The 21,421-nt window shown below is 57.9% G+C and overlaps 1 protein-coding gene across 2 annotated transcripts; it reads right to left on the bottom strand.

The window, feature by feature from the left end:
- Positions 1 to 889: 889 nt before the first annotated feature.
- Positions 890 to 21,162, bottom strand: LOC146442654 (ranBP-type and C3HC4-type zinc finger-containing protein 1-like). Of its 2 annotated transcripts, XM_085053893.1 has the most exons (15): positions 20,935 to 21,162; positions 18,721 to 18,979; positions 17,461 to 17,577; positions 15,383 to 15,524; positions 13,256 to 13,346; positions 12,288 to 12,543; positions 9,719 to 9,849; positions 8,499 to 8,672; positions 6,527 to 6,543; positions 5,685 to 5,828; positions 4,056 to 4,167; positions 3,190 to 3,369; positions 2,578 to 2,676; positions 2,337 to 2,480; positions 890 to 1,259 (listed from the first exon to the last, which is right to left on the bottom strand). In XM_085053893.1, the coding sequence occupies exons 1-15, from the start codon at positions 21,127 to 21,129 to the stop codon at positions 1,179 to 1,181; spliced, it is 2,142 nt and encodes a 713-aa protein (XP_084910019.1). In that variant the 5' UTR covers positions 21,130 to 21,162; the 3' UTR covers positions 890 to 1,178. The 2 variants fall into 2 exon arrangements, with proteins under 2 accessions (XP_084910019.1, XP_084910018.1); XM_085053892.1 differs by lacking the exon at positions 6,527 to 6,543 and having other exon boundaries at positions 5,685 to 5,845.
- Positions 21,163 to 21,421: the final 259 nt, after the last annotated feature.

Here is a 21,421-nt window from a genome sequence, read left to right as displayed (position 1 = left end):
GGGGTCACTCTGTGGGTCACTCTGTGGGTCACTGTGGGTCACTCCGTGGGTCACTCTGTGGGTCACTCTGTGGGTCACTGTGGGTCACTCTGTGGGTCACTCTGTGCCCATGCTGGGGTCACTCTATGGGTCACTCTGTGGGTCACTCTGTGGTCACTCTGTGGGTCACTCTGTGGGTCACTCTGTGGGTCACTGTGGGTCACTCTGTGGGTCACTCTGTGGGTCACTCTGTGCCCATGCTGGGGTCACTCTGGGTCACTCTGTGGGTCACTCTGTGCCCATGCTGGGGTCACTCTGTGGGTCACTCTGTGGGTCAGGCTGTGCCCACAGTGGGGTCACTCTGTGGGTCACTCTGTGCCCAAGCTGGGGTCACTGTGGGTCACTCTGTGCTGGGGTCACTCTGTGGGTCACTCTGTGCCCATGCTGGGGTCACTCTGTGGGTCACTCTGTGCCCCAGGCCACGCTGTGTCACTGCTGTGTCCCCACTGCTGCCCCTGCTGGTTTTGGGGTGTCATTCAGGGCCAGCTGAGCTTGACCCATCCTGGCAGTGACCTCTGCCCCTGTCATTGTCCCCTCCTGAGGGGTGAACCCTGTCACTGTCCCCATGCCGAGGGTGACACTCCTGTCCCATCCCTGTTGCATCGATGTCCCCATCCGGGGGTGACCCCCATGTCACCATCCCTGTCCCATCCCTGTCCCATTGCTGTCCCCATCCTGGGGTGACCCCCATGTCACCATCACTGTCCTATCGCTGTCCCATTGCTGTCCCCATGCCAAGGGTGACCCCCGTGTCCCCATCCCTGTCCCATCCCTGTCCCCATGCCAAGGGTGACACTCCTGTCCCCATCCCTGTCCCCATCGCTGTCCCCGTGCCGGTTTCACACCAGGCTGTGACACTCGGTGGCTTTATTGCCCCCCGCGGGTCTCAGTGCCAGCAGAGCCCCCGAGCTGTCCAGGGCCTGAGGCCATCCCAGTGTCCATCGCCTCTGTCCCTCTGTCCCTCCTCTGTCCCTCTGTCCATCCTCTGTCCCTCTGTCCGGCCGCTCTGTCCCCGTGCCGCTCTGTCCCCTCAGGACGTGGCTCCTCCCGGCGCCCTCAGGCGTCCCCAGCCCGGCGGCGCTGGCGCTGTCACTCCCTCGCTGTCCCCAGCGGTGTCCCCAGCGGTGTCCCCAGGGGGGTCAGTGGCAGTTCTGGCACCGGGGGTGGCACCTCTGGCCGTTGACGTTGCAGCGACAGCCACCGCTGGTGTCCCCAGGACCCTGTGGGGACAGGGCAGGGGTCAGTGGGAGCCACCGTGAGGTCACCCTGTGTCACCCTGCAGGGGTCAGGGGTCAGATCAGAGCCACTGGGGTCACTCTGTGTCCTTGCAGGGGTCAGGGGTCACTGGGAGCCACCCTGGGGTCACCCTGTGTCCCTGCAGGGGTCAGTGGGGTCACTCTGTGTCCCTGCAGGGGTCAGTGGGAGCCACCCTGAGGTCACCCTGTGTCCCTGCAGGGGTCAGTGGGAGCCACCCTGAGGTCACCCTGTGTCCCTGCAGGGGTCAGGGGTCAGATCAGAGCCACCCTAGGGTCACTCAGTGTCCCCTCGCTGACCCTCGGCTCCCTCTGCCCCTCCTTGCTGACCCCCTGGGACCCCCAACCCATCCCTTTGGTGACCCCAGCTTCTCCTGGGACACCCCTGAGCCCCCAGGCCATCTTTTTGGTCACCCTGGGGTCCCTCAGGCCCCCCAGAGCTCACCCCAGGACCCCCCAGGACTCCCCCTGACCCTGAAACCCCCCTGAGCCCCCAAGCAGCCTCTTGGTGACCCTGGGACCCCCAAAACCCCCCAGCACGGCCCCTTGGTGACCTTGGGACCCCCCGGGACCCCCCAGTTCCCACTGGGGACGCTTGGTAACCCAGCAGATCTTGGTGTGGCACACAGTGCAGTGACTCCCCTGTCACCCTGTGACCCCCGGGACCCTCTTGGGACCCTCAGACCCCCCCACATGTCCCCCTGATGTCCCCAAGTCTCACCCCCGGTCCCCAGCGGGGTCCCTTGGTGACCCAGCAGATCTCAGTCTGGCACACAGTGCAGTGACTCCCCTGGAACCCTGTCACCCTGTGACCCCCGGGACCCTCTTGGGACCCCCAGACCCCCCTGATGTCCCCCTGATGTCCCCAAGTCTCACCCCCGGTCCCCATCGGGGTCCCTTGGTGACCCAGCAGATCTCAGTCTGGCACACAGTGCAGCGAATCCCCCTGAATCCCCCCAGATCCCCCTGGATCCCTGCTCACCCCAAACCCCCTGGGACCCCCAGAACACCCCAAATGTCCCCTCAAATGTCCCCCGGTCTCACCCCCGGTCCCCAGCGGGGTCCCTTGGTGACCCAGCAGATCTCGGTCTGGCACACAGTGCAGCGAATCCAATCGCAGCCATCCTTCTTCTGCACCACGATGTGACACGTGGGACAGTGCATGGCCTCCCCGCGCTGCACCAGGGTCTGGGGGGACACCGCGGGGTCACAGGGGTGCTGAGACCCCCCCGGAGCCCCCCGAATCCCCCCGGAGCCCCCCGAATCCCCCCGGAGCCCCCCAGACCTGCAGCATGTCCCTGGTCTGCCGTGCCGCCGCGTCGTTGATCGCCCTGAGCTGCAGCTCGTCCTGGTACTGCCGGCAGTTCTGACCCTCGTGGATGGCCTGGGGGGGGCGAGTGGTCAGCGCTGCGACCCCCGGGACCCCCCAAAACAACCCCCCGGGACCCCCAAAACCCTCCCCGGGACCCCCAAAACCCCGGGACCCCCAAAACCCTCCCCGGGACCCCCAAAACACCCCCCGGGAACCCCCAAAACACCCCGACCCCCAAAACACCCCCCCGGACCCCAAAACCCCGACCCCAAAACCCTCCCCGACCCCAAACACCCCGGAACCCCAAAACACCCAGGGACCCCCAAAACACCCCCGGACCCCCAAACCCTCCCGGACCCCCAAACACCCCCGGGAACCCCAAAACACCCGGGACCCCAAAACACCCCGGGACCCCAAAACCACCCGGACCCCCAAAACACCCCCTGACCCCCAAACCACCCCGGGACCCCCCAAACCACCCCGAGACCCCAAACCCCCCGGGACTCCCAAACCACCCCCGACCCTTCCAAACCCTCCCCGGGACCCCCAAAACCACCCCGGGACCCCCAAACCCCGCGGGCTGACCTTGCACAGCAGGCAGTTGAGAGCCCCGCAGACCGGGCAGGGGAACTCGTTGACAGCGTCCTCGTAGAAACACCAGCCCGGGCAGTCCCGGCTGCGGCAGTGGAAACTGTTGCGGCTGCGGCGCTCGGCCAGAGCCAGGCTGCGCTGCAGGAACCGCGCGTGCTCCTCGGGGGACAGCAGCTGTGACAGTGGGGACATTGGGGACATCATGGGGGACAGCCTGGATCACTGACAGCCACCCTGGGGACACCCTGGGTCACTGACAGTCACCCCTGCGGCGCACAGCCAGAGCCAGGCTGCGCTGCAGGAACTGCGCGTGCTCCTCGGGGCACAGCAGCTGTGACATTGGGGACATTGAGGGGACAGCCTGGGTCACTGCCACCCACCCTGGTGACCCAAGTCACTGCCACCCACCTGTGGTGACACCTAGGTCACTGCCACCCACCCACAGTGACCCCTGAGTCACTGCCACCCACCCTTGGGGACTCTTTGGGTCACTGCCACCCACCCCTGGTGACACCTAGGTCACTGCCACCCACCCACGGTGACACCTAGGTCACTGCCACCCACCCTGGGGACACCAGGGTCAGTGCCACCCACCCTGGTGACCCAAGTCACTGCCACCCACCCTGGTGACACCAGGGTCACTGCCACCCACCCACAGTGACCCCAGGGTCACTGCCACCCAACCACGGTGACACCAGTGTCACTGCCACCCACCCTGGGGACACCCTGGCTCACTGCCACCCACCCACAGTGACCCCAAGGTCACTGTCACCCACCCTGGTGACACCAGGGTCACTGTCACCCACCCTGGTGACACCAGGGTCACTGCCACCCCCCGGGGACCCCCCAGCCCCACTTACGGCGCGGATCTCGCGCTCCTGCAGGTGGCTGCCGCAGGCGTAGGTGACATCGCGGAAGGGACAAGCCACCACCGGCTCCTCGCTGTAGGTGATCACCTGGCGCAGACACTCCCTGGGGACAGCAGGGGCTTTGTGTCACCTGGGGGGGTCAGGGGAAGGGTGGGGGGTGACAATGGGGGGAGCCTGGGGTGGTCACTGATATTGGGGAGGGTCCTGGGGTGTCCTGAGGGTCCCAAGGGTGTCACAGGGGTGTCCTATGGGTCACAGGGGTGTCCCAGGGGTGTCCTGAGGGTCCCAGAGGTGTCACGGGGTGTCCTATGGGTCCCCAGGGGTGTCACAGGGGTGTCACAGGTGTCCCCAAGGGGGTCCCAGGGGTCCCCAAGGGGGTCCCAGGGTTGATGCCAGTGATGCTGGAGGTGTCCTGGGATTGTCCCAGGGGTCACCAGGAGTGTCACAGGAGTGTCCCTGGTGTCCCAGGGGTGTCCCAGTGGTCCCAGGGGGTGTCCCAGGGGTCCCCAGGTGTGTCACAGGGGTGTCCTGGATGTCCCAGGGCCATCCCAGGGGTGTCCCAGTGGTCCCAGGGATGTCCCAAAGGTGTCCCAGGGCCATCCCAGGGGTGTCCCGGTGGTCCCAAGGGTGTCCTGGGGGTCCCAGGGGTGATCCCAACGATGCTGGGAGTGTCTCAGGGGTCCCCAGGAGTGTCACAGGTGTGTCCTAGGGATGTCCCAGGGGTGTCCCAGGGGTCTCCTAGGGCCATCCCAGGGGTTCTGAGGGTGTCCCTGGTGTCCCAGGGGTTGTCCCAGGGGTCCCAGGTGTGTCCCAAGAGTGTCCTAAGGGTGTCCCAGGTGTGTCCTAGGGGTCCCAAGGGGTGTCCCAGGGGTGTCCTGTGGGTCCCCAAGGGTGTCACAGGGTCATCCCAGGGCTGTCCCAGGGGTCCCAGAGGTGTCCCAGAGGTGTCCTGGTGGTCCCAGGGGTCCCCAGGGGTGTCCTAGTGGTCCCAGGGGTGTCCCAGGGGTCCCCAGGGGTGTCCCAGTAGTGTCCCACTGGTCCCAGGAATGTCCCAGGGGTGTTCTGTGGGTCCCCAGGGGTCCCAGGAATGTCCCAGAGGCATCCCAAGGGCTGCCCCAGGGGTCCCCAAGGGTGTCCCGGTGGTCCCAGAGGTGTCCCAAGGGTGTCACAGGGCCATCCCAGGGCTGTCCCAGGGGTCCCCAATGGTGTCCCAGGGGTGTCCCAGGGCCATCCCAGGGGTCCCAAGTGTGTCACAAGGGGGTTCCAGGGGTGACCCCAATGATGCTGGGAGTGGAGTGTCCCAGGGCTGTCCCAGGTGTCCCCAGCGGTGTCCCAGGTGTCCCCAGGGGTGTCCCAGGTGTCCCCAGGAGTGTCCCAGGTGTCCCCAGGGGTGTCCCAGGTGTCCCCAGGAGTGTCCCAGGTGTCCCCAGGGGTGTCCCAGGTGTCCCCAGGGGTGTCCCAGGTGTCTCCAGGGATGTCCCAGGTGTCCCCAGGGCTGTCCCAGGTGTCCCCAGGGGTGTCCCAGGTGTCCCCAGGAAATGTCCTGTGGGTCCCCAGGTGTCCCCAGGGGTGTCCCAGGTGTCCCCAGGGCTGTCCCAGTGCTCCCAGTGCTCCCAGTACCGGCAGAAGCTGTGCAGGCAGTCCCTGAGCAGCACGCCCAGCCCCGCCGGGATCTCCTGCAGGCAAATCCTGCACTCCAGCGGCTCGGGGTTTGGCACCAGCTCTGCCTCCTCAGCCCGCAGCAGCTGCTGGAAGTTCTGCTGCCTCTCTGCTTCCAGGGCCTGGAAATGGGGAAAAATGGGGAAATTGGTTAAAAATGGGGAAATTGGGTTAAAAATGGGGGAAAATGGGTTAAAAAATGGGTTAAAAATGGGTTAAAAATGGGAGTTCTGCTGCAGCTCTGCCTCCTCGACCCGCAGCAGCTGCTGGAAGTTCTGCTGCCTCTCTGCCTCCAGGGCCTGGGAATGGGGAAAAATGGGAGAAAATGGGGAAAAATGGTTAAAAATGGGGAAAAATGGGTGAAAAATGGTTAAAAAATGGGTTAAAATGGGTTAAAAATGGGAGTTTGGCACCAGCTCTGCCTCCTCTGCCCGCAGCAGCTGCTGGAAGTTCTGCTGCCTTTCTGCTTCCAGGGCCTGGAAATAGGGGAATTGGTTAAAAATGGGGAAAATGGTTAAAAATGGGGAAAAATGGGTGAAAAATGGTGAAAAAGGGGTTAAAAAATGGGTTAAAAATGGGGAAAATGGGAGTTCTGCTGCAGCTCTGCCTCCTCGGCCCGCAGTAGCTGCTGGAAGTTCTGCTGCCTCTCTGCCTCCAGGGCCTGGGAAAAATGGGTTAAAAACGGGGAAATTGGTTAAAAATGGGGAAATTGGGTTAAAAATGGTTAAAAAATGGGTTAAAAATGGGAGTTCTGCTGCAGCTCTGCCTCCTCGACCCGCAGCAGCTGCTGGAAGTTCTGCTGCCTTTCTGCCTCCAGGGCCTGGAAATGGGGAAAAATGGGAGAAAATGGGGAAAAAATGGGGAAAATGGGTTAAAAATGGGGAAATGGAAACAGCTGCTGGAAGTTCTGCTGCCTTTTGGCTTCCAGGGCCTGGAAATGGGGAAAAATGGGGGAAAAATGGGGAAATTGGGTTAAAAATAGGAGTTCTGCTGCTGCTCTGCCTCCAGTGCTTACAGGAGAATAGGAAAAATGGAAAAAACAGGAGAAACGGAAAGAAGAAGATGTGGAAAAGGAAAAGGAAGGAAAAAAAGGAAAAGGGGAAAGAGGAAAGGGATTGGGAAGGGGAAATGGGAAATGGGAAATGGGAAACCCCTGAAGCCCCAGGATCCAGGTGGGGGGGAGACCCCCTGTCAGTGCCCCCCAGTCCCACTGAGCCCATTAACCCCAAACCTGCTGCCACTGGCAGATCCCATTGATCCCAATCTCACTGATCCCATTGATCCCATACCCTATTAACCCCATACCTGCTGGCACTGGCAGATCCCTGATCTCACTGATCCCATTGATCCCACTGATCCCATTGATCCCCAATCCCACTGATCCCAAATCCCACAGATCCCATTAACCCCAAACCTGCTGGCACTGGCAGATCCCATTGATCCCCAATCCCACTAACCCCATACCTGCTGGCACTGGCAGATCCCTGATCTCACTGATCCCATTGATCCCACTGATCCCATACCCTATTAACCCCAAACCTGCTGGCACTGGCAGATCCCATTGATCCCATATCCCATTAACCCCGTACCTGCTGGCACTGGCGGATCACTGATCTCACTGATCCCATTGATCCCATATCCCATTAACGCTGTACCTGCTGGCACTGGTGGATCCCAGATCTCACTGATCCCATTGATCCCCAATCCCATAGATCCCAAATCCCCCAACCCCATTAACCCCATCCGTACCTGCTGGCACTGGTGGATCCCCAATCCCATCAATCCCAATCCCATTGATCCCATTAACCCTGTACCTGCTGGCACTGGCAGATCCCATTGATCCCATATCCCATTAACTCCAATCCATTAACCCCATACCTGCTGGCAATGGTGGATCCTATTGATCCCCAATCCCACAGATCCCAAATCCCCCAATCCCATTAACCCTGTACCTGCTGGCACTGGCAGATCGCTGATCTCACTGATCCCAAATCCCATTGATCCCCAATCCCATTAATCCCCAATTCCATTAACCCCAATCCCATTAACCCCGTACCTGCTGGCACTGGCGGATCCCAGATCTCACTGATCCCATTGATCCCATGAACCCCAATCCCATTAACCCTGTACCTGCTGGCACTGGCGGATCCCATTGATCCCCAATCCCATTAACCCCGTACCTGCTGGCACTGGCAGATCCCAGATCTCACTGATCTCATTGATCCCCAATCCCACTGATCCCATTGATCCCCAATCCCATTAACCCCATACCTGCTGGTGCTGGCAGATCCCATTGATCCCCAATCCCATTAACCCCAATCCCATTAACCCTGTACCTCCTGGCACTGGCGGATCCCAGATCTCACTGATCTCACTGATCTCACTGATCCCATTGATCCCATGATCCCCAATCCCATTAACCCCATACCTGCTGGCACTGGCAGATCCCAGATCTCACTGATCTCATTGATCCCATTGATCCCAAATCCCCCAATCCCATTAACCCCGTACCTGCTGGTGCTGGCAGATCCCATTAATCCCAATCCCATTAACCCCAATCCCATTAACCCCATACCTGCTGGCACTGGCGGATCCCATTGATCCCCAATCCCACTGATCCCATTGATCCCCAATCCCATTAACCCCATACCTGCTGGCACTGGTGGATCCCATTGATCCCCAATCCCACTGATCCCATTGATCCCCAATCCCATTAACCCCGTACCTGCTGGTGCTGGCAGATCCCATTGATCCCATATCCCATTAACCCCGTACCTGCTGGCACTGGCGGATGGCGTCCTGCTCCCTCTGCAGCCGCTGCTGCTCTGCGGGGTCGGGCCGATGTCCCCCGGGGACCCTATAGCCCTCGGGTCTGGGGGAGCTGCACATCTCACAGCCCGGCCGGGTGGGCTTGTTCAGGAACGTGCAGCGGGGGCACGGCCAGCCCAGCTGGGGAATTAATGAGATAATTAACTAATTAATGAGATAATTAATTAATGGGGTCTGGGGGAGCTGCACATCTCACAGCCCGGCCGGGTGGGCTTGTTCAGGAACGTGCAGTGGGGGCACGGCCAGCCCAGCTGGGGAAATTAATTAATGGGATAATTAATTAATTAATGGGGATAATTAATTAATGGGGATAGTTAATGGGGTCTGGGGGAGCTGCACATCTCACAGCCCGGCCGGGTGGGCTTGTTCAGGAACGTGCAGCGGGGGCACAGCCAGCCCAGCCAGGGGAATTAACCAGATAATTAATTAATGGGAATAGTTAATGGGGATAGTTAATGGGGATAATGAGAATGATGGGAATAATGGCAATAATGGGGATGATAGGAATGATGGGAATGATAGAGCTAATGGAGATAATGGGAATAACAGGAATGATGGGAATGGAATGGGATGGGAACGGGAATAAGAATGGGAATAATGGAAATGGGGAAGGCAGTGGGAATAATGGGATTGATGGCAATAAGGGGAATAATGAGATTGATGGGAATAATGGGAATGATGGGAATGGGAATAATGGGAATGGGAACAGGAATGAGAATGGGAATGGATCCAGGAATGGGGCAGGGAATGGGGCAGGGAATGGGGCAGGGGCACAGCCAGCCCGCCTGGGAATGGGAATTCATGGGAATGGGGATCAGGGCAGAGCCCCTCTAGAACACTGGGAATGGGCAGGGATCAGGGATTGGGATTGGGATCAGGTATTAGGATCAGGGATTGGGATCAGGACCAGTACCTGCTCAGGTGAGGCTGGGTGTGGCTTAGGGGCAGAGCCCCTCTGGAATATTGGGATCAGGGATTGGGATTAGGATCAGGATCAGGGATTGGGATCAGGATCACTACTGGAATATTGGGATCAGGGATTGGGGTTGGGATCAGGGATTGGGATCAGGCTCAGTACCTGCTCAGGTGAGGCTGGGCGTGGCTCAAGGGCAGAGCCCCTCTGGAATACTGAGATCAGGGATTGGGATTGGGATCAGGCTCAGTACCTGCTCAGGTGAGGCTGGGCGTGGCTCGGGGGCGGTGGGCGTGGCCCCAGCGCTGTCCCAGAGGTGCAGCGAGTCCAGGTGATCCCGGATGTCCCCAATGTCCATCCGCTCCGGAGGCTCTGTGACACGGCCTGGGGACACAGCCGGACACCGTGGGATCAGAGCCATGGACACGGAAATGGGCAGGGAAACGGGAAGGAAAAAGGGGAAGGAAGGAGCAGGATGGGGAGGAAGGAGCAGGATGAGGATGAGGATGAGGATGAGGATGAGGATGAGGATGAGGATGAGGATGAGGATGAAGATAAGGCAGGATGAGCAGGATGGGGATGGGAATGAGAATGAAGATGAGAATGAGGATGAGGATGAGGATGAGGATGAGGATGAGGATGGGGATGAAGAAGGAACAGGAGCAGGAGCAGGATGATGAAGAACGAGGAGGATGAGGATGAGGCAGGAGGAGTAGGATGAGGATGAGGATGAGGATCTAGATGAGAATGAGAATGAAGGCAAGGATGAGGATGAGAATGAAGATGAGGATGAGGATGAGGATGAGGGAGGAACAGTAGCAGGATGAGGATGATGAAGAATGAGCAGGACGAGAATGAGGCAGAAGGAAAGGGTGAGGATGATAATGAGAATGACAATGAGGATGAAGATGAGGATGAGGATGAAGACCAGAATAAGGATGATGATGATGAAGATGATGATGAAGATGAGGATGAGGATCCGGATGAGAATGAGAACGAAGGCAAGGATGAGGATGAGGATGAAGATGAGGATGAGGATGAGGATGAGGCAGGAGGAGCAGGATGAGAATGAGGATGACAATGAGGATGAGGATAAGGATGAGGATGAAGATAAGGATGATGATGAAGATAAGAATGAAAATGATAATGAGCATGAGAATGAGGATCAGGATCAGGATGAGGATGAAGACCACGATAAGGATGATTATGAAAATGAGGATCAGGATGATGAAGATGAGGATGAGGTTGAAGATAAGGATGATGATGAAGATGAGGATGAGGCAGGAGGAGCAGGATGAGGATGAGGATGCTGACGATGAAGATGAGAATCGGGATGAGAAGGAAGATGAGGATCAGGATGAGGAGGAGAATCAGGATGAGGCAGGAGAAGCAGAAGGAGGATGAGAATGAGAATGAGGATGGAGATAAGGATGAAGATGAGGATGATGATGAGTATGATGATGAAGATAAGGATCAGGATGAGGATGAAGATGAGGATAAGGATGAAGACAAGGATGAAGATGAAGATGAAGTTGAGGATGAGGAAGGACAAGCAGGATGAGGATCAGAATGAGGATAATGACAATGAGCATAATGATGAGGATGATGATGAAAATCAGAATGATGATGAAGATGAGGATCAGCATCAAGACAATGATGAGGATGAGGATGAGAATGAGGATGAGGATGAGGATGAGGATGAGGATGAGGATGAGGATGAAGGCAAGGATGAGGATGATGATGAAGATGAGGATGAGGATGAAAATGAGGATCAGGATCAGGACAATGATGATGATGAAGATGAGGATGAGGACTAGGATGAGGATGAGGACCAGGATGAGGATGATGATGAAGATGAAGATCAGGATGAGCATTGGGATGAGGATGAGGATGAAGATGAGGATGATGATAAAGATGAGGATCAGGACAATGACGAGGATGAGAATCAGAATGAGGATGAGGATGATGATGAAAATGAAAATGAGAATGAGGATGAGCACAAAGCCAAGCACGCCGATGAAAACGACGAGGATGAGGATGAGGATCAGGATGAGGACGAGGATGAGGATCAGGATGAGCATTGGGATGAGGATGAGGATGAGGATGAGCACAAAGCCAAGCACACCGATGAAGACGACGAGGATGAGGATGAGCATTGGGATGAGGATGAGGATCAGGATGAGAATTGAGATCAGGATGAGGATGAGGATGAGGATGAGGATGAGGATGAGCACAAAGCCAAGCACGCTGATGAAAATGACGAGGATGAGGATCAGGATGAGCATTAGGATGAGGATGAGGATGAGAATGAGCACGAAGCCAAGCACACCGATGAAGATGACAAGGATGAGGATGAGCATTAGGATCAGGATGAGGATGAGGATCAGGACAATGATGAAAATGAAAATGAGGATGAGGATGAGCACGAAGCCAAGCACACTGATGAAGATGACGAGGATGAGGATGAGGATGAGGATGAGCATTAGGATCAGGATGAGGATGAGGATCAGGATGAGGATGAGGACCAGGATGAGGATCAGGATGATCATTAGGATCAGGACGAGGATGAGGATGAAGATGAGGATCAGAACAATGACGAGGATGAGGATCAGGATGAGCATTGGGATCAGGACGAGGATGAGGATCAGGATGAGGATGAAGCCAAGCACACTGATGAAAATGACGAGGATGAGGATGAGGATGAGGACAAAGCCAAGCACACCGATGAAGATGACGAGGATGAGGATTAGGATGAGGATGAGGATCAGGATGAGAATGAGGATGAAGCTCAGCACACCGATGCCAACACCGCTGAAGCCCACCTGTCCCGGCGGAGGAAGGCTCCGCGGCTCCATCGGCAGCCCCCTGCAGCCCCGTGGCCCGCAGCACGCCCTGCACCAGGCGCTGGCGGTACTGCTGGCGGCTCAGCCCCGCCGCCCGCGCCGACAGCAGGAACAGGAAGGCCGCGTCGCCGTCGCGCCGCACGCCGTAGGAGCTCAGGCTGCGCCCGTCCGAGCACAGGCTCTGCCCGATGATCCAGCGCTGCGCCAGCGGCGAGAAACCGTACTCGCGGAACACCTGAGGGACGCGGAGATGGGGGGATTATGGGGGGATTGCAGGGGAAATCCTGGGGAAAAATCCAGGGGAAATCCAGGGGAAATCCTGGGGAAATCCCAGATGAAGTCCAAGGTGAAATCCCAAATGAAATCCCAGAAGAAATCCCAGATGAAGTCCGAGGAGAAATCCCAAATGAAATCCCAGTGGAAATCCCAAATGAAATCCCAGGAAAAATCCCAGATGAAGTCCAAGGAGAAATCCCAAATGAAATCCCAGGTGAAATACCAACTGAAATCCCAGGAGAAATCCCAGATGAAGTCCAAAGTGAAATCCCAGGAGAAATCCCAAATGAAATCCCAGTGGAAATCCCACATGAAATCCCACATGAAATCCAAGGTGAAATCCCAGAACAAATCCCAGGGGAAATCCCAGGGGAAATCCTGGGGGAATCCAGGGGAAATCCCAGGTGACCATAACTGACCCCAGTGACCCCAGGTGACCATAACTGACCCCAGTGACTCCAGATGACCATGGATGACTCCAGGTGACCCCAGGTGACCATGGATGACCCCAAGTGACCATGGATGACCCCAGGTGACCCCAGGTGACCATGGATGACCCCAAGTGACCATGGATGACCCCAGGTGACCCCAGGTGACCATGGATGACCCCAAGTGACCATGGATGACCCCAGGTGACACCAGTGACCCCAGGTGACCCCGGTGACCCGTACCTGCTCCTTGAGCGTGGCGATGGTGACGTGTGGCCGAACCCGCAGGACGATGCTGGCCGAGGAGGTGGCGTCCTCCACCCCCACCTGCAGGCTGGGGACAACAGGGAATTGTGGGATATGGGATTTGGGATATGGGATTTGGGATAGGGGATATGGGATTTGGGATGCTGGGAACGACAGGGATTGTGGGATATGGGATTTGGGATTAGGGATTGTGGGATATGGGATTTGGGATAGGGGAATGACAGGGATTGTGGGATATGGGATACAGGATAGGGGATTTGGGATATGGGATTTGGCAATGACAGGGAATGTGGGATAGGATTTGGGAATGTGGATTTGAAATAGGGGATTTGGGATAATGGGATTTGGGATAAGGGATAGGGGATTTGGGATTGGGGATTGTGGGATATGGGATTTGGGATAACGGGATATGGTGTGCTAGGAACAACAGGGATTGTGGGATAGGGGATTTGGGATATGGGATTTGGGATAGGGGAATGACGGGATTGTGTGATGTGGGAGTTGGGATACGGGATTTGGGATTTGGGAATGACAGGGATTGTGGGATAGGGGATTTGGAATAGAGAATTTGGGATATGGGATAGGGGATTTGGGAATGACAGGGAATTATGGGATACAGGATTTGGTATAGGGGATGCTGGGAACAACAGGGAATTATGGGGTTTGGGATTTGGGATATGGAATATGGGATATGGTGTGCTGGGAACGACAGGGGAATGTAGGATACAGGATTTGGGATGTGGGATAGGGGATAGGGGATTTGGGATTTGGGATATGGGATGCTGAGAACAACAGGGAATTGTGGGATACGGGATTTGGGATATGAGATAATGGGATGCTGGGAATGACAGGGAATTATGGGGTTTGGGATATGGGATAATGGGATATGGGATGTGGGATATGGGATATGGGATATGGGAATGACAGGGAATTATGGGATATGGGATTTGGGATTTGGGATAGCAGCCACAGAGAAAGCAAAGGATGAGGAAGCAGAACGTGAGGATGAGGATGAGGAAATCAGAGAATGAGGAAGGCAGAGAAAGAAGAAAGCAGAGAAGAGGATGAAGATGAGGATAAAGATGAAGATGAGGATGATGAAGCAGAGGATGAGAATGAGAGGAAGGCAAAGGATGAGGATGACAATAATGAGGATGAGAAGGCAGAGGATGAGAAAGGCAGAGGATGAGGATGAGGATGAGGATGAGGATGAGGATGAGGATGAAAAGGACAGGAAGGCAGAGGATGAGGATGATGAGGATGAACGTGGGGATGAAGATGGGGATGAGGATGAGGATGATGAGGATGAGGATGATAAGGAGGTAGAGGATGATGAGGCAGAAGAAGGCAGAGGCAGAGGATGAAGCAGAGGATGAGGATGATGCAGGGGACGAGGATGATGAGGATGAAGATGGGGATGAGGGTGAGGATGATGATGAGCACGAGGAGGATGAAGATGATGATGAGGAAGTAGAGTATGATGCAGAGGAAGGCACAGGCAGAGGATGATGAGGATGAAGATGGGGATGAGGGTGAGGATGATGAGAATGAGGATGATGATGATAAGGAGGTAGAGGATGAAGAGGCAGAGGAAGGCAGAGGCAGAGGATGATGCAGGAGATGAGAATGATGAGGATGAAGATGGGGATGAGGGTGAGGATGAGGATGACGAGGATGAAGATGATGAGGATGATGAGGACGAGGATGATGAGGAAATAGAGAATGAGGATGAGGATGAGGATGGGGATGAAGGTGAGAATGATGAACAGAAGGAGGATGAAGATGATGATGATGAGAAGGTAGAGGATGATGCACAGGAAGGCAGAGGATGACGAGGATGAGGATGAAGATGGGGAAGAGGGAGAAGATGAGGATGAGGATGATGCAGAGGAAGGCAGAGGCAGAGGATGAGGAGGATGATGAGGATGAAGATGGGGATGAGGATGATGATGATAAGGAGGCAGAGGATGGTGCAGAGGATGATGATGATGAGGATGAAGATGGGGATGACGATGACGATGAGGATGAGGATGATGAGGAGGTAGAGCATGACGATGACGATGATGATGAGGATGAGGATGGTGAGGAAGGCCCGTGTCTCACCTGATCTCCTGGCCAGGCTCCCCGCTGTCCCTCAGGCTGACGCTCAGCTCCACGTGCTGCCGAGCCAAAGCCACCGCGCTCTGCGCTGCCACCGCCTCGTCCCCAAACGCGATGGCCTCCGCCAGCCGCAGCGCCAGCTCCTCTGGGGACATGGGGACACCGTGGGGACATCAGAGACACCCCGGGGTGGGAATGGGGACATGGGGACACTGCAAGGGTGGCACTCAGAGACATCCTGGGGTAGGACTGGGGACACTGGGGATATGGGGACACCACGAAGGTGGCATTCAGAGACACCCTGGGGCAGGAATGGGGGACACTGGGGACATGGGGACATCATGGGGTGGCATTTAGAGACACCCCGGGGTGGGAATGGGGACAATGGGGACATGGGAACAATGGGGTCAATGGGGACAGCAGGGGGACATCGTGGGGTGACATTCAGAGACCCACCAGGGCAGGAATGGGGACAATGGGGACATGGGGACATCATGGGGTGGCATTCAGAGACACCCCGGGGTGGGAATGGGGACAATGGGAACATGGGGACACTGCAGGGGTGACATTCAGAGACCCACCAGGGCAGGAATGGGGACACTGGGGACATGGGGACACCGTGGGGGGGCACTCAGAGACACCCCGGGGTGGGAATGGGGACATGGGGACACTGCAGGATGGCACTCAGAGACACCCCGGGGTAGGATTGGGGACATGGGGACATGGGGACACTGCAAGGGTGGCATTCAGAGCCTCCCCAGGGTGGAAATGGGACATGGGGACACTGCAGCATGGCACTCAGAGACCCCCAAACAGGATTGGGGATGTGGGGACACCATGGGGACACCGTGGGGTGGCACTCAGGACACCCCAGGGTGGGACTGGGGACACTGGGAATATGGGGACATCATGGAGTGGCACTCAAGAGACATCCCGGGGCAGGAATGGGGACATGGGGACACCACCGGGGTGGCATTCAGAGCCTCCAGGACGGGAATGGGGACATGGGGACACCGCAGGGACACCGCAGGGGTGGCACTCAGAGACACCCCAGGGTGGGAACGGGGACACGGGGACACCGGGGGGACATCATGGGGTGACTTTCAGAGACCCACCAGGGCAGGAATGGGGACAATGGGGACATGGGGACACTGTGGGGACACCGTGGGGTGGCATTCAGAGCTTCCCTGGGGTGGGAATGGGGCCATGGGGACACCGTGGGGACACTGAGGGGTGGCATTCAGAGACACCCTGGAGCAGGAATGGGGACACTGGGGACATGGGGACATCATGAGGTGGCATTCAGAGACACCCTGGGGTGGGAATGGGGACAATGGGGACACTGGGGACAATGGGGACACCACTAGGGTGGCATTCAGAGACCCCCTGGAGCAGGAATGGGGACACTGGGGACACGGGGACACAGCGGGGTGGCTTTGGTGTGACTCCGAGGCCTTTCCCAGCATTCCCAAAATTCCCGAAATTCCCCAAATTCCCGAAATTCCCCAAATTCCCAAATCCCCAGAATTCCCGAAATTCCCAAAATTCCCAAATTCCCAGAATAATTCCCAAATTCCCAAATTCCCCAGAATCCCCAAAATTCCCAGAATTCCCAAAATTCCCAAATTCCCGAATCCCCAAATCCCCAAAATTCCCAAATTCCCCAAATTCCCAAATTAATTCCCAAATTCCCAGAATAATTCCCAGAATAATTCCCAGAATTCCCAAAAATTCCTGAATTCCCGAATTCCCCAAAATTCCCCAAATTCCCAAATTAATTCCCAAATTCCCAGAATAATTCCCAGAATAATTCCCAGAATTCCCGAAATTCCCCAAAATTCCCCAAAATTCCCCAAAATTCCCGAAATTCCCAAATTCCCCAGAATCCCCAAAATTCCCAGAATTCCCAAAAATTCCCAAAATTCCCCAAAATTCCCCAAATTCCCAAATTAATTCCCAAATTCCCAGAATAATTCCCAGAATAATTCCCAGAATAATTCCCAGAATTCCCCAAAATTCCCCAAAATTCCCGAAATTCCCAAAATTCCCAAAATTCCCGAATTCCCGCGCTCCCAGCCCACCTCTCTGCGCCAGCTGCAGCACCTGCGCCTCCTCCGCGTCCTGCTCCGTGTCACCTGCGGGTGGCGCTGCTGTCCCCGCCGCTGTCACCCGCCATGTCCCCGCGTCACCCTCGGCGGCTGCGGGAGGGATGGCAGTGTCACCCGCTGGCCCCAGTGTCACCAGCTATGTCCCCAGTGTCCCCCACTGTCCTCAGTGTCACCTCCTGTCCCCACTATCCCCTTCTGTCCCCACTGTCCCCTCCTGTCCCCAGTGTCCCCTGCTGTCCTCAGTGTCACCCGCTGTCCCCATGTCCCCAGGATGTCCCCATCCCTGTCCCCATGACCCTATCCATGTCCCCATGTCCCCGTGTCCCCAGGATGTCCCCAGCTCTGTCCCCATGTCCCCATCCCTGTCCCCATCCCGTGTCCCCATGTCCCCATCCATGTCCCCAGCCCTGTCCCCACATCCCCAGCCTTGTCTTCATCCCTGTCCCCATCCCTGTCCCCATGTCCCCAGGATGTCCCCATCCATGTCCCCATGTCCCCAGCTCTGTCCCTGTGTCCCCATCAATGTCCCCATGTCCCCATCCTGCCTCCATGTCCCCATCCCTGTCCCCACCCCTGTCCCATCCTGCCCCCATGCTGTCCCACCCCTGTCCCCATGTCCCCAGCCATGTCCCCATCCTGTCCCCATGTCCCCAGGATGTCCCCATCCATGTCCCCATGTCCCCATGACCCCCAGGCCTGTCCCCACCCATGTCCCCATCCTTGTTCTCATGTCCCCATGTCCCCATCCCTGTCCCCATCCTGTCCCCATGTCACTATCCATGTCCCCATGTCCCCAACTCTGTCCCCGTGTCCCCATCAATGTCCCCATGTCTCCAGCCTGTCTCCATGTCTCCAGCCCTGTTCCCATGTCACCATCCCTGTCCCCACCCTGTCCCCATCCTGTCCCATCCTGTCCCATTCCTGTCCCCATGTCCCCAGCCCTGACCCCATCCCTGTCCCCAGCCTTGTCCTCATATCCCCATGTCCCCATCCCTGTCCCCATATCTCCAACCCTATCCCCATCCCTGTCCCCACCCCTGTCCCCATCCCTGTCCCCACCCTGTCCCCACCCATGTCCCCACGCTGTCCCCATGTCCCCATCTCTGTCCCCATCCCTGTCCCCATATCTCCAATCCTATCCCCATCCCTGTCCCCACCCTCTGTCCCCACCCCTGTCCCCATCCCTCTCCCCACCCCTGTCCCCACGCTGTCCCCACACTGTCCCCGTGTCACCTCTCCGTGCCTCCCTGAGGGAGCTGCTCAGCACTGTCCACCACTGCTGAGCCTCGCGCTCCTCGGGGAACCTCAGCGCCACCGCTGTCCCCAGTGTCCCCGATGTCCCCGCTGTGTCCCATGTCCCTGCTGATGTCCCTGCTGTCCCCGCTGTCCCTGCTGCTGTCCCCGATGTCCCTGTTGGTGGCAGCTCCAGCTGGTGGCTGGTGGCACTGAGCACTCGGTAGGAGATTTCCCGCAGGTCAAACTCGGCCAGCGGCTGTCGGGGGGACAGGGGACAGCAGGGTCACCAAGGGGTCACCTCGGGGTCATTATGGGTCACCTCGGGGTCACCACAGGGTCACTTTGGGTCACTATGGGTCACCTCAGGGTCACTATGGGTCACCTTAGGGTCACTATGGGTCACCATGGGTCACCTCGGGGTCACCTCTGGGTCACCATGGGGTCACCTTGGGGTCACCATGGGTCACTGTGGGTCACCTCAGGGTCACCATGGGGTCACCTTGAGGTCACCATGAGGTCACCATGGGGTCACCAGGCTGCCAGGGGGACAGCAGGGTCACCTTGAGGTCACCTTGGGGTCACCATGGGGTCACTATGGGTCACCTCAGGGTCACCTCAGGGTCACTATGGGTCACCAAGGGTCACCTCAGGGTCACTATGGGTCACCTTGGGGTCACCTCAGGGTCACTATGGGTCACCACAGGGTCACCTTGGGCTCAGGTCACACCCCCCACCCACTGACTAGGAGGGCCTGGTCACCCTTGGGACACATTTGGGGTGCCCTGGTCACTTTTGGGGTGCCCTGGTCACCCTTTGGGTGCCACTGACCACTCTGGGACCACCCTGGTCACCCTTGGGGGTTCCTGGTCACCCTTGGGACACCTTAGGGACACTTTTGGTCACTTTTTGGGTGTCCTGGTCACCATTTGGGTGCCACTGACCACTCTGGGATCACCCTTGAATCACCCTGGTCACCCTTGGGACACCTTTGGGGTGCTCTGGTCACCTTTTAGGTGCCACTGACCTCTCTAGGATCACCTTTGGGACATCTTTGGGGTGCCCTGGTCACTTTTGGGGTGTCCTGGTCACCCTTGGGTCACCTTCAGGGTGCTCTCAGACCATCCTCAGGGTGCCCTGGTCACCTTTGGGTGCCACTGACCACTCTGGGATCACCCTTGAATCACCCTGGTCACCTTTGGGTCACTTTTGGGGTGCTCTGGTCACCCTTTAGGTACCACTGACCTCTCTTGGGTCACCCTTTGGGTACCCTGGTCACCCTTGGGACACCTTATGGACACTTTTGGTCACTCTTCAGGGTGCCCTGGTCACCTTTGGGGTGTCCTGGTCACCCTTTGGGTGCCACTGACCACTCCTGGTCACCCTTGGGGTATCCTGGTCACCCTTGGGACACCTTTGGGGTGTCCTGGTCACTTTTGGGGTGTCCTGGTCACCCTGGGGACACCTTTGGGTCACCTTTGGGGTGCCCCTGACCACGCCTGGTCACCCTTGGGGTGTCCTGGATCACCCCTGGGACACCTTTGGGGTGCTCTGGTCACCTTTTAGGTGCCACTGACCACTCTAGGATCACCTTTGGGACATCTTTGGGGTGCCCTGGTCACCTTCGGGGTGTCCTGGTCACCCTTGGGACACCTTTGGGTCACTCCTTGGGGTGCTCTGGTCACCTTTTGGGTGCCACTGACCTCTCTTGGGTCACCCTTGGGGTACCCTGGTCACCCTTGGGACACCTTAGGGACACTTTTGGTCACCTTTGGGGTGCCCTGGTCACCCTTCGGGTGCCACTGACCACTCCTGGTCACCCTTGGGGTGTCCTGGTCACCTTTGGGTCACTTTTGGGATGCCCTGGTCACCTTTTGGGTGCCACTGACCACTCCTGGATCACCCTTGGGGGTTCCTGGTCACCTTTGGGTCACTCTTGGGGTGTCCTGGTCACCTTTTAGGTGCCACTGACCACTCCTGGTCACTTTTGGGGTGTCCTGGTCACCCTGGGGACACCTTAGGTCACCTTTGGGGTGCCACTGACCACTCCTGGTCCCCCTTGGGACACTTTTGGGACACCTTAGGTCACTCTTTGGGGGTTCCTAGTCACCCCGAATTCCCCACAATTCCCTCCCAGCCCCCCACAGAGGGAATCCCCTCCCCTCCCCCACCCTCCCCTCCCCCCCCCCTCCCCCACCCTCCCCTCCCCCTCACCGCTCCTCCCCCCTCCGGCAGCCTCAGCCCCAGCCGGAAGCGCCGCCGCCCGTCTCCCGCGGGTTCCACGCTGAGCTGCAGGCGGAGCGCGGCGCCGGCGGCGGGCAGGAGGCGGCAGGGCGCGGCCAGCTCGGCCCGGGCCGCCATCAGCACCGTGGGAGGATTCGCCGCCGGGCTAGGCCCGGGCGCCGCCATGGCGGCCGCGCCACTTCCGGCCTGCCGCCCGCGCGGTGCGGCAAAGAAATGGTTCCCTTCCGGTGCTCCGGCGGGAAACGCGGAGCGGAGGGAGGAGTTCCGGGCGTGGCCACGCCCCCCCGCGCGGTGATTGACAGCCGCTCCCCCCGGCTTTGTCCGCGCCAGCCAATCAGCGCGCCGAGCGCCCCCGCGGTGGGCGGGGCGGCGGGGTTTGCTGAGTGACAGCGCGCTCAGCCAATCAGCGGTGAGGGCGGCGGTGATTGACAGGTATTGCCACCAATGGGATCGCAGG

Source organism: Lichenostomus cassidix, chromosome 2 (assembly GCF_008360975.1).
Source record: "Lichenostomus cassidix isolate B80296 chromosome 2, HeHo_3.0, whole genome shotgun sequence".
Classification (NCBI taxonomy): Eukaryota; Metazoa; Chordata; class Aves; order Passeriformes; family Meliphagidae; genus Lichenostomus; species Lichenostomus cassidix.
This window is presented reverse-complemented; position numbering and strand designations above follow the sequence as displayed.

Excerpts from the sequence above, each read along its gene's own strand:
- LOC146442654 (XM_085053893.1), bottom strand. The coding sequence starts at position 21,129 with ATGGCGGCGCCCGGGCCTAGCCCGGCGGCGAATCCTCCCACGGTGCTG. Across the intron at positions 4,168-5,684 it reads TGCCTGCACAGCTTCTGCCG|GGAGTGTCTGCGCCAGGTGA; the intron begins GTACTGGGAGCA and ends TGCTGTCCCCAG. Across the intron at positions 3,370-4,055 it reads AGGAGCGCGAGATCCGCGCC|CTGCTGTCCCCCGAGGAGCA; the intron begins GTAAGTGGGGCT and ends CCACTGTCACAG.